Source organism: Procambarus clarkii, chromosome 11 (genome assembly GCF_040958095.1).
Source record: "Procambarus clarkii isolate CNS0578487 chromosome 11, FALCON_Pclarkii_2.0, whole genome shotgun sequence".
NCBI lineage: Eukaryota > Metazoa > Arthropoda > Malacostraca > Decapoda > Cambaridae > Procambarus > Procambarus clarkii.
Window position 1 is genome coordinate 43,031,767 of NC_091160.1, and position 13,201 is coordinate 43,044,967.

Below are 13,201 nucleotides of genomic sequence, written 5' to 3' on the forward strand. Positions count from 1 at the left end.
GAGGAGTCGCGTCCTGCAAGCCTTCACAGGTATGGCCGGCTGGTGTGGTGCTCCCGGGGGTTAGGGGGCTGTTGTGGGATGTATTCTGTATGAGGATCGCCATAATATTAAAGGGCTTCCTGTTCCTTATATTTGAAAGCCGTTAAAGGTATGTTTTTTCCTCCGACAGGTTCACTATGGCGGCTATGTTGGTGTTCATGGTGGTGGTGGCGGCGGCCCGAGCCATGATGACCTATCCTGGTGAGTGACCACTTGGTCGGTAGAGCACCGGTCTTGTGCTTTGCAGGTCGGCGTTCGATCCCTGATGGTTTAAGAGGTTGAATAATGTATTTACTCTTTATTAATTGATAACTTCCATGTCTGTTGTTGTTAAAGATTCGCTACCTGGAACAGAGTTCCAAGTAGCACGGGCTATGGTGAGCCCGTAGTGCCTTGTTCCATGTCAGCCCATCACACGTTTTATATATTTGGCTTAAAGCCTTTGCAAGCGACAACTGTGGTTATGTATACTATATAAACTCTAATTCTTCAAAATTTTCAAAACTTTTTGTAATATACAGTACCAATTTTGATTAAAAATAATATTGTATTGTTATTATTTATTTAGTATGTCGCTAGACGTCTCAAAAACGTCTTTACTAAACTTCTTAAAACAAAAATCTAAACCAAGCTTTGGAGAAATAATACCCGTTTTCTATCATTTAAAGGGCTAACCAATCAAAAAATACCACTTACTACCCACAGACATAATCCTGCCCAGCCTCACTTTATTTAACCTCTTACCTAACATAACCTAATATACATATACACATAAACACGCGTGTATACATACTAACTCATACTTGTATTCATAGGTGAGGAGATGAGTACCAGGCAACTTCTCCAGATGAACAAACGAGATGATATAGCGGTTAGTTATTATTTGTTATTGTTCCTGTTACCATGATACACTCACTCTTGTCTTACCATGATACACTCACCCTTGTGTTACCATGATACACTCACCCTTGTGTTACCATGATACACTTACTCTTGTGTTACCATGATACACTTACTCTTGTGTTACCATGATACACTTACTCTTGTGTTACCATGATACACTCACCCTTGTGTTACCATGATACACTCACTCTTGTCTTACCATGATACACTCACCCTTGTGTTACCATGATATACTCACCCTTGTGTTACCATGATACACTTACTCTTGTGTTACCATGATACACTCACCCTTGTGTTACCATGATACACTCACCCTTGTGTTACCATGATACACTTACTCTTGTGTTACCATGATACACTCCCCCTCTTGTGTTACCATGATACACTCACCCTTGTGTTACCATGATACACTCACCCTTGTGTTACCATGATACACTCACTCTTGTCTTACCATGATACACTCACCCTTGTGTTACCATGATACACTCACCCTTGTGTTACCATGATACACTTACTCTTGTGTTACCATGATACCCTCACCCTTGTGTTACCATGATACACTTTCTCTTGTGTTACCATGATACACTCACCCTTGTGTTACCATGATACACTCACCCTTGTGTTACCATGATACACTTACTCTTGTGTTACCATGATACACTTACTCTTGTGTTACCATGATACACTCACCCTTGTGTTACCATGATACACTCACTCTTGTGTTACCATGATACACTTACTCTTGTGTTACCATGATACACTCACCCTTGTGTTACCATGATACACTCACACTCTTGTGTTACCATGATACACTCACCCTTGTGTTACCATGATACACTCCCCCTCTTGTGTTACCATGATACACATACTCTTGTGTTACCATGATACACTCACCCTCTTGTGTTACCATGATACACTCCCCCTCTTGTGTTACCATGATACACTCCCCCTCTTGTGTTACCATGATACACTCACCCTCTTGTGTTACCATGATACACTCACCCTCTTGTGTTACCATGATACACTCACCCTCTTGTGTTACCATGATACACTCACCCTCTTGTGTTACCATGATACACTCACCCTCTAGTGTTACCATGATACACTCACCCTCTTGTGTTACCATGATACACTCCCCTCTTGTGTTACCATGATACACTCACTCTCTTGTGTTACCATGATACACTCACCCTTGTGTTACCATGATACACTCCCCCTCTTGTGTTACCATGATACACTCCCCCTCTTGTGTTACCATGATACACTCCCCCTCTTGTGTTACCATGATACACTCACCCTCTTGTGTTACCATGATACACTCCCCTCTTGTGTTACCATGATACACTTACTCTTGTGTTACCATGATACACTCACCCTTGTGTTACCATGATACACTCCCCCTCTTGTGTTACCATGATACACTCCCCCTCTTGTGTTACCATGATACACTCCCCCTCTTGTGTTACCATGATACACTCCCCCTCTTGTGTTACCATGATACACTCCCCCTCTTGTGTTACCATGATACACTCCCCCTCTTGTGTTACCATGATACACTCCCCCTCTTGTGTTACCATGATACACTCCCCCTCTTGTGTTACCATGATACACTCCCCTCTTGTGTTACCATGATACACTCCCCCTCTTGTGTTACCATGATACACTCCCCCTCTGGTGGTACCATGATACACTCACCCTCTTGTGTTACCATGATACACTCCCCCTCTTGTGTTACCATGATACACTCACCCTCTTGTGTTACCATGATACACTCAGACATCTTGTCTCCTCTACTATTAAACCTCCTGACACTCCCTCGCAGTTCCTGCCGGAGGACCCGTGTTCACGACAGGGCGGGATATGTGGCCTGCTGGAGGCCTGTCCCCCCAATGAGCGTCACGCCCCCGGCCTGTGTCCTGCCCAGCAGCAGGACGGTGTTGAGTGCTGCAGGATAGGTAAGTTGGTCCTCGCTTTCCTGCTCTTATATCCTGGTAGTTTGTTCCTGGCGTTGTATCCTGGTAGTTTGTTGCTGCTGTTATATCCTGGTAGGTTGTTCCTGGCGTTATATCCTGGTAGGTTGTTGCTGCTGTTATATCCTGGTAGGTTATTGCTGCTGTTATATCCTGGTAGGTTGTTGCTGCTCTTATATCCTGGTAGTTTGTTCTAATTAACGTATATGCAATTAACTGACAATAATTAACACATTCTCAACGTGGTTAAATTGGCGACTGTTACAAATGACCTCATAACATCAGCCTGAATCTCTGATTCCGAATTATCACTCCAACGCTTCACTCCCAGATTCACGAAGCAGTTACGCAAGCACTTACGAACGTGTACATCTTTCCTTAATCTTTGACGGCTTTGGTTACATTTATTAAACAGTTTACAAGCATGAAAACTTGCCAATCAACTGATGTTATTGTTATAAACAGCCTCCTGGTGCTTCCGAGCTCATTAACTGTTTAATAATTGCAAACAAAGCCGCCAAAGATTGAGAAAAGATGGACAGGTTCGTAAGTGCTTGCGTAACTGCTTCGTGAATCTTGCCAATTTACCCGAGAGCCACTAATACTAGTGGTCTCAAGGAGGACAGAAAGCCGCCGGCTTGTCGAATGTCCCCCATTTGCCTTGATTCTTTTCCAAATGTACTTTAAAAGTTAATAGACTTTAGACATTTACGGCTTCGGCGGGTAGGCGGTTCCATTCTTTTCCACCCTGTGGGTGAGAGGGCATCTGCTGTTCTCAGTCCAACGTTGTGGCTTGTTAAGTTACACTTGAGTATACCCAATTGTCAACAAATCTGCTGTATGATTAAAAGTAAAAATTTGCATATAAGCTGTTTAGCCAAACATTTTACAAACAACATATCCTTGTTCTGACACTATGTTGTACCACCGCAGTGCCCACCAACATCGGGGACTGCCAGAGACGAGGAGGCGAGTGTATGCCCGCGCCTGCATGTGGGAATGCCCCAAAAGATGCCCTGGGTAAGTGTTCCCAGGGCGATATTTGCTGCATACTCCTCCGTTAGTACGGCGCCCCGTCCTCCCAGTCCCCAGGTCCTCAGTCATCTGGATACAACAGTCACCAGGTCCTCAGTCATCTGGATACAACAGTCCCCAGGTCCTCAGTCATCTGAATACAACAGTCCCCAAGTCCTCAGTCATCTGGATACAACAGTCCCCAGGTCCTCAGTCATCTGGATACAACAGTCCCCAGGTCCTCAGTCATCTGGATACAACAGTCACCAGGTCCTCAGTCATCTGAATACAACAGTCCCCAAGTCCTCAGTCATCTGGATACAACAGTCACCAGGTCCTCAGTCATCTGGATACAACAGTCCCCAGGTCCTCAGTCATCTGGATACAACAGTCACCAGGTCCTCAGTCATCTGGATACAACAGTCCCCAGGTCCTCAGTCATCTGGATACAACAGTCACCAGGTCCTCAGTCATCTGGATACAGCAGTCCCCAGGTCCTCAGTCATCTGGATACAGCAGTCCCCAAGTCCTCAGTCATCTGGATACAACAGTCACCAGGTCCTCAGTCATCTTTTTGGGATCCAATTCTTAAAATAAACATGCACCGTTGTGTGTTTGCATTCTTTAACCTCTACAATATATAATAATTAGTTTTGTCTGAGACACAAAGTCTGTATATAGATGACACTGGTAATATATGAAACTAACCAGGCTATAATGGATGATGCAGCCCTGCATGGCCCTATACAACCTCTCTGCCCACTACCACTCTCCAGCCACGTGCTGACAGAGAACCTCAGCCACGTGCTGACAGAGAACCTCAGCCACGTGCTGACAGAGAACCTCAGCCACGCGCTGATTGGGGCCTCTACACAGACAAATACCGGTGTACCGCACCCCTGGCAGGAGCCTCTAGCGACGGGCTAGCAAGGCTCCTCGACAGGCACCTCACTGTCGGTCGTCTCTCCCCTTCGCCAGACCCGGGATACGCCGAATTCTTTCACTGCTGCTCCACTAGCAGAAACTACACTATTCCTGGTCGGCGACGGCTCACTTAGTCGTCAGGCGGGACTAAGGTGGGAGAGTTTAGGCTGCCCAAGGTAGACTGCCATCCTCAGTACCACAGCTGCTCCAAGTCGCCGCTGTGGGTACAGACTCGTCATCAGTTATAGCGTACTGGAGAAACCAAGAAGCAACACTAACTCACTCGGGCATTGACATTATGCTTGTCGCTCCAACAGATGGTCCTGGTCTTGAATCGTCACATCACCAGAGGACACTCGCTACGACCTCACATGTTAATCAAGGCAGGGATCCTGAGCCATTTGAAGCTGTTACACCACCACCCATAGATAGCTTTGTCTACTTAGCGTCCCATTCCCGGGGAGTTTGAGTACAGACTCATATATGGCCCTGGAACTACCAGGCCATACACAGATGGCGGTGATGAGTGCGTAACACCCCCCTACAGTTCTACCCAAACCCCCCGACAGTTTTAAAAATACCAGAAATATCAGAAATCTAACTCATGACTGTTATTTTTGAGTCGAATTTTGGCTCACTGCACATATTTGGAGTTTGAAATTACGACTATTTATACCGAAAATATGCCAATTAGTGAAACGGCGATGGGTCACATTTTGCCCAAACCCCCCTGCAGTTTCCAGAATATTGGAAATATCGCAACTCTGACTCATGAACGTTGTTGTTGAGCCGAATTCTGACTCTCTGCACCTATTTTCATTTCCAAAATACGACCATTTATTTCGAAAATATGCCAATTACTGAAAACGGTGATTTGTCATATTTTGCCCCCCCCTGCAGTTTTCCAAATATCTCAAATGTGGGAAATTTGGCTTCTGAGCGTGATTTTTGAGCCGAATTCTGACTGTATGCACCTATTTGCATTTTCAAATTACGAATTTTTATTCCGAAAATATGCCAATTACTGAAAAAGGCGATGGGTCATATTTTGCCCAAACCCCCCCTGCAGTTTTCCCAATATCTGAAATGTGGAAAATTTTACTCCTAAACGTGATTTTTGAGCCGAATTCTGACTATCTGCACCTATTTTCATTTTCAAATTACGAATCTTTATACCGAAAATATGCTAATTACTGAAAATGGCGATGGGCAATATTTTGCCCAAACCCCCCTGCAGTTTTCAAAATATCTGAAATGTTGGAAATTTGACTCCTGAGCGTGATTTTTGAGCCAAATTCTGACTCTCTGCACCTATTTTCATTTTCAAATTACGACTTTTTATACTGAAAACTTTTTATACCATTTGAACGCGATAATCTGAGTTGTACTAGTATTGTACAGCATGCTAGTGGGGACTAGTGTGTCAGTTGTACTGGTATTGTACAGCATGCTAGTGGGGACTAGTGTGTCAGTTGTACTGGTATTGTACAGCATGCTAGTGGGGACTAGTGTGTCAGTTGTACTGGTATTGTACACCATGCTAGTGGGGACTAGTGTGTCAGTTGTACTGGTATTGTACAGCATGCTAGTGGGGACTAGTGTGTCAGTTGTACTAGTATTGTACAGCATGCTAGTGGGGACTAGTGTGTCAGTTGTACTAGTATTGTACAGCATGCTAGTGGGGACTGGTTGATACCTGGTTGATGGGGTTCTGGGAGTTCTTCTACTCCCCAAGCCCGGCCCGAGGCCAGGCTCGACTTGTGAGAGTTTGGTCCACCAGGCTGTTGCTTGGAGCGGCCCGCAGGCCCACATATACCTGGTTGATGGGGTTCTGGGAGTTCTTCTACTCCCCAAGCCCGGCCCGAGGCCAGGCTCGACTTGTGAGAGTTTGGTCCACCAGGCTGTTGCTTGGAGCGGCCCGCAGGCCCACATACCCACCACAGCCCGGTTGGTCCGGCACTCCTTGGAGGAATAAATCTAGTTTCCTCTTGAAAATGTCCACGGTTGTTCCGGCAATATTTCTTATGCTTGCTGGGAGGACGTTGAACAACCGCGGACCTCTGATGTTTATACAGTGTTCTCTGATTGTGCCTATGGCACCTCTGCTCTTCATTGGTTCTATTCTACATTTTCTTCCATGTCGTTCACTCCAGTACGTTGTTATTTTACTGTGTAGATTTGGTACTTGGCCCTCCAGTATCTTCCAGGTGTATATTATTTGATATCTCTCTCGTCTTCTTTCTAGTGAGTACATTTGGAGGGCTTTGAGACGATCCCAATAATTTAGGTGCTTTATTGCACCTAGTGTGTCAGTTGTACTGGTATTGTACAGCATGCTAGTGGGGACTAGTGTGTCAGTTGACTCACGTCTAGGGACGCCTGGCGTTGGAAGTCTGGTCACAGGGTGTGGCAACAAGTTTTGAGCTGTGGACCCGCGAGAGTAGCGAGGGAAATAGTTCTGGGTCACGTGATGTGGCTGTAGGTTTAAGGAGTAAGAGTAACTATTAGTTAAGCTCATACGAGCAGTAATTACAGTTTACCCGATAGGAAGTACAAATAGTTTCTATCAGTGAATTATTGTTAATGAATAGTGCGTGTGAAATTGTGTACTGGTATCGCGTATGAGTAATTGTCTCAACACGGTGAAGGTAATATCAATTATTATCTGTCATAAGAGCAGGCAGATTGAAAACTATTTACGTTTTTTTTTGGTTTAGAAGTGACATTGAAATTACCATCCTTGTTAAGTAAAGGGGCTGTTTATAACGACGTTGTGAGTTTTTGTCATGTTCACAGTGGATTATTGTTAGTTCCAAAGACCTTTTTTTTTTCTTTTTTTTTCAACATTTTTGGGTCAGCGCTAGTCCGGTGAACTAGTCGTTCGGAAGTAGTTTACTGGCATCATGAGTTCAGATAGGACATTAAGGAGTCAGGGAGGGTTTAGCCAACGGAACCTTCCAGCAGTACGGTTTTCAGAGGATCAGGCTTAGGCCGCACGTAGGGACTTAGCCATGACACTGTATAACCCCTCAGATGAAGTGGAAGTTGAAATGTTGAGACCGAGACAGGCTGTCCAAGTGGATAGCACGGTTCAGGAGTCAGGTGACGATCCACAAGGTGCAGGTGATGGGGTCACATCAGGTCACATGCTGGGTACCCGTCCTGTGTCCACCCCTGATACTCAGCAGCCTAATGACATCACCCCTCCCCCACTTCCTCCCAGACCGACCCCCCAACCCAACACCCCAGGGGCGCGGCGGCCTGCACCTTCCCCACATACCCCTCCCCAACCACCCCCCCCCTCCCACCTTACCCATCCTCAGAAATTAGGAAACGCCGTCTCTGAACCCCTGTATGTGAACCTTCCGGCGGGGCGCGTACATACGCCTACCCAGGGGTCCACCCAGGGGTCCACCCAGGGGTCCACCCAGGGGTCCACCCAGGGGTCCACCCAGGGGTCTACCCAGAGGTCCACTCAGGGGTCCACCCAGGGGTCCACCCAGGGGTCCATGGGTTTATTATGATGGAGAACCCAAAAATAATAGTTACCCATTGACCGATTTGCATGGTTTTCTGTTATAGAATTACTCACTATTTTTGTTATATTTATTTATTGAATTATTTATTTACATGGCAAGCATGCTACATCAGTACATTAAAAACAACGACACGAAAACAACCCAACAGCCAAATTACAAGGTGAACAACAAGAAGCCCCAATACCAAACCCACCACAAAACACAGGAAAATACAACAATACACAAATATAATGCAATAACAAAGACTAAGAATGTTAAATGACACTGAAACGGCATTTAGCATTTAATGCAACGTGGTCATTGTGGTAATTAACTCTAAATCAATGAGGATTTGCTAGGATCGAGAACCCAAAAAATAAGTTACCCAATGATTGCATAGTTTTCTCTTATGGAATTACTCACTGTTCCTGGTGATTTATTTATTTATTTATTTATTTATTTATTTATTTATTTATTTATTTATTTATTTATTTATTTATGTGATGGAAGGAGGGAGGGTTGTGGCATTAGTCTGGGGGGTAGAAATAGCCTAAGCTACTCTATCCCTTTGAGATGTATTTATTGCTTATCTCAATAAACATACTTGAACTTGAACTTCTGGCATTAGTGAGAGCCGAATATATCATTCACAACTCGCTAGTGACCTTTCAAATGCACCAATTACATGAACACGCATGAAAATTAGGAGTTTATCTATTGAATTTATCGTTGATTGAATGCACCAAAGCGTAATAATAATCAAATTCGACGTTAGATGGTGAGTGAGGTTTTTGAGGAAAGATAAAAGCTAAGTTAAGCCCAACCACTTGGGCTGGACGGTAGAGCAACGGTCTCGCTTCATGCAGGTCGGCGTTCAATCCCCGACCGTCCACAAGTGGTTGGGCACCATTCCTTTCCCCCGTCCCATCCCAAATTCTTATCCTGACCCTTCCCAGTGCTTTATAGTCGTAATGGCTTAGCGCTTTCCCCTGATAATCCCCCCTTTCTCCCTAATTAACTCCATGTAACCTATCTTACCCCCTAAATGTTAACCCATGTCTTGCTATTTTCAAACAATACTGTTTGTTGACCAACTTGTTTAATTGCTGATTTCTGCCATGTCCTCCCTCCCTTTTTTTCCTTTTTCTACACAATTTATACTTTAATCTTAATTAGTATTAAGGTTTAGTCTAAGAGTTCCCCCCCCCCCACCTTGCCCAAAACGCTGCGCGTATTAGTAGCTTTAGGCCTTGTATGTACTGCCTCTATCTATAACTCCAACATTATGTTTGTAACTCATCTTCTTTGTATGTACTTTTACATGAATAAACATGTTGATTTTGTTGAATGGTGGTACTCGGCATCGAAGGACAATTTGGCCAGACACGAGCTAACCACAATTTGAATTCTAGTGTCTTAATTAGCTTCGCAATTCTTCATTTACCTCAATGCACACCAACAATGTATATTTATATACTTGATTTAAGCAATAGATGTACACTAAACGTATATTAAGAAGGAAATGGATATAGAATATAGTATAGTTTGTCCAGCGACCAGCAACTGTCACTGTGAAAGCGTTTCGTAACCAGCCTTGCAATTCGTTCATTTACCTCTGTAAACACAAACAACGTATATTTATATACTTGATTTAAGCGATGGATGCACAAACTCACCTATATTAAACAATGAATTTGACATAGAATGGAATATTGTTTCATTGACGATGTTTTCTCATCCCACAGGGTTATTAACCCGTGGAACCGCTTACCCGCCGAAGCTGTAAAACACCAAAAACTTAACTTTTAAACTAAAACTGAAAAAAAATATCAAGGCAAATAGAAGGGATCTTCAACAAGCCGCCGGCATGCTGTCAACATCGAGGCCACTAGTGGCTCTCAGGTAAATTCAGGTAAAGGAAGGACAGAGGGCGGGTCTCAAGGAGTGACCATTGAGGGTGCGGCTGCTGGAGGCGGCGGATGTGTGAGGTCTTCCCGGCCCTCCTCCGGCCCTTATACCACAATACTATATACATATATATATATATATATACTTGTATCTCAAGTAGTGTTACATGTGTGGCCTCACCGGGACGAGGGATAGGTGGTTGTGGAGGACTGGGGTCATGAGAGCCCATTCTATTGTGGGGGGTCAGGTCAAGACGGTTGAAGGTCACGGTGTGCTCTTGCTGCACGTTGTTACTGTGTGGGGTCACCAGGCTGTGTTGTGTGTATAGGTCAGGCAGGGTTGTGTGTATAGGTCAGGCAGGGTTGTGTGTATAGGTCAGGCTGTGTTGTGTGTATAGGTCAGGCTGTGTTGTGTGTATAGGTCAGGCTGTGTTGTGTGTGTAGGTCAGGCTGTGTTGTGTGTATAGGTCAGGCTGTGTTGTGTGTATAAGTCAGGCTGTGTTGTGTGTATAGGTCAGGCAGGGTTGTGTGTATAGGTCAGGCTGTGTTGTGTGTATAGGTCAGGCTGTGTTGTGTGTATAGGTCAGGCTGTGTTGTGTGTATAGGTCAGGCAGGGTTGTGTGTATAGGTCAGGCAGTGTTGTGTGTATAGGTCAGGCAGGGTTGTGTGTATAGGTCAGGCTGTGTTGTGTGTATAAGTCAGGCTGTGTTGTGTGTATAGGTCAGGCTGTGTTGTGTGTATAGGTCAGGCAGGGTTGTGTGTATAGGTCAGGCTGTGTTGTGTGTATAAGTCAGGCTGTGTTGTGTGTATAGGTCAGGCAGGGTTGTGTGTATAGGTCAGGCTGTGTTGTGTGTATAAGTCAGGCTGTGTTGTGTGTATAGGTCAGGCAGGGTTGTGTGTATAGGTCAGGCTGTGTTGTGTGTATAGGTTAGGCAGGGTTGTGTGTATAGGTCAGGCTGTGTTGTGTGTATAGGTCAGGCAGGGTTGTGTGTATAGGTCAGGCTGTGTTGTGTGTATAGGTCAGGCTGTGTTGTGTGTATAGGTCAGGCTGTGTTGTGTGTATAGGTCAGGCTGTGTTGTGTGTATAGGTCAGGCTGTGTTGTGTGTATAGGTCAGGCTGTGTTGTGTGTATAGGTCAGGCTGTGTTGTGTGTATAGGTCAGGCTGTGTTGTGTGTATAGGTCAGGCTGTGTTGTGTGTATAGGTCAGGCTGTGTTGTGTGTATAGGTCAGGCTGTGTTGTGTGTATAGGTCAGGCAGGGCTGTGTTGTGTGTATAGGTCAGGCAGGGCTGTGTTGTGTGTATAGGTCAGGCTGTGTTGTGTGTATAGGTCAGGCAGGGCTGTGTTGTGTGTATAGGTCAGGCAGGGCTGTGTTGTGTGTATAGGTCAGGCAGGGTTGTGTTGTGTGTATAGGTCAGGCTGTGTTGTGTGTGTAGGTCAGGCAGGGCTGTGTTGTGTGTGTAGGTCAGGCAGGGCTGTGTTGTGTGTATAGGTCAGGCAGGGTTGTGTTGTGTGTATAGGTCAGGCTGTGTTGTGTGTGTAGGTCAGGCAGGGCTGTGTTGTGTGTATAGGTCAGGCAGGGCTGTGTTGTGTGTTGTTAGTATAGGTCAGGCAGGACTGTGTTATATAATGTTAGCATAGGTTACATATAGCTAATTCTGGCTATACTATGTAAGGTTAAAATTAGTTATATTTTAAATTCCTTTTGCTACCCATCATGTGTACAAAGAAACTTCTATATTTGTCATTAATATTATACAGCATATGTTTTTACCTATTGAAAAAGTGTAATGTCACAACTGTGCCTGATTTTGTTTTCTATTTAATAGTTCTGTATTTTAAGTCTCTGTGGTGTAGTGGTTAGACACTCGCCTGGCGTGCCGCGAGCGCTGTGTCATGGGTTCGTATCCTGGCCGGGGAGGATTTACTGGGCGCAATTCCTTAACTGTAGCCTCTGTTTAACTTAACAGTAAAATGTGTACTTGGTTGTAACAAGGATTCTTCGCGGCGGGGATCGTATTCCAGGGACCTGCCCGAAACGCTACGCGTGCTAGTGGCTCTACAACCATGTAACAACTCTTGTGTACTGTATATATAAAAAAAAGTTGTACGTCATTGGTGGTGTATAACACAGCCAAAAGAATGTGATAAAATCCTAACTTAACCCAGACCTAATATTTTTACTATATTAGGGCCCTAGGCAGATCACGTATATATCTAAAAATTATAGTTGAGCAACACACTTTAAGTAGACTACAGGTACAATTGACAAAAAAAAATTGAAAAACCAATTTGAATAACAGAAACTATTTTATTTTCCCAGTGTTAGGGACAGGAAGCTTGTCAGGTGTATGTAGGTCTTCCATGGCTAACTATGGACCTTTCCCATAATGCAACTCCAACAGTTGCCTAACTTCTTGGAACATATTTATTCCTAGGGGTAAGGACGCTGGTCTCCGGACACTTGGTCGTTGATAGTCTCGGTTAATTTTAAAAATAGTAATATTGTACTGTATTAGGATCCATCAAGAGTTATGATATGAATCTAAATCAGAGATGTTTTATAAAATGACACAAATCTTTGGATGCTGTTTATACAACTCCCATGGAGATAATGGAACTGTATTAACAAAGAAAAGTAAATTATTAAAAATCTGATGGTATCTGGACACCCAGTCTCCAGACTGATGGGTATTTACCCTTTTCCCACATAATTACATTAGTAAAAGGATGTAGAACATATCTTAATCCTATAACCCACCATGTATAGTCATACTGGCTTAGTGTTTTCTTCTGATAGTGATTATTTTGCCTTACCTTTGAATTAAATTACCTATAACATAACATATCCATATGATTGCTGAGGAAAAAATGAAATGAATGTGATCACTAGATTGGATCTAGATGCTTTCCTGGATAACATTTCT

At 44.1% G+C, this 13,201-nt stretch overlaps 2 protein-coding genes across 2 annotated transcripts in view; both read left to right on the forward strand.

Annotated features, from left to right (window-relative positions):
- On the forward strand, window positions 1-4,536 carry LOC123758556 (U-scoloptoxin(19)-Tl1a). Its single transcript, XM_069323184.1, has 5 exons — window positions 1-29; window positions 170-240; window positions 855-910; window positions 2,765-2,897; window positions 3,846-4,536. Exons 2-5 carry the CDS (start codon window positions 177-179, stop codon window positions 3,974-3,976), a joined length of 384 nt encoding a protein of 127 aa, XP_069179285.1. The 5' UTR covers window positions 1-29; window positions 170-176; the 3' UTR covers window positions 3,977-4,536.
- Window positions 4,537-10,289: 5,753 nt separating this feature from the next.
- The window catches only part of LOC123758445 (E3 ubiquitin-protein ligase Mdm2), a 53,431-nt gene continuing 50,519 nt past the window's right edge, over window positions 10,290-13,201 (forward strand). Inside the window, exon 1 of the mRNA XM_069323071.1 lies at window positions 10,290-10,351. The gene's annotated coding sequence lies outside the window, so the exon portion shown is untranslated. The remainder of the gene's footprint in view (window positions 10,352-13,201) is intronic.

Coding starts and splice junctions, on each gene's coding strand:
- LOC123758556 (XM_069323184.1), top strand. CDS start 177: ATGGCGGCTATGTTGGTGTTCATGGTGGTGGTGGCGGCGGCCCGAGCC. Junction 241..854: donor AGCCATGATGACCTATCCTG/GTGAGTGACCAC, acceptor TTGTATTCATAG/GTGAGGAGATGAGTACCAGG. Junction 2,898..3,845: donor TGTTGAGTGCTGCAGGATAG/GTAAGTTGGTCC, acceptor GTACCACCGCAG/TGCCCACCAACATCGGGGAC.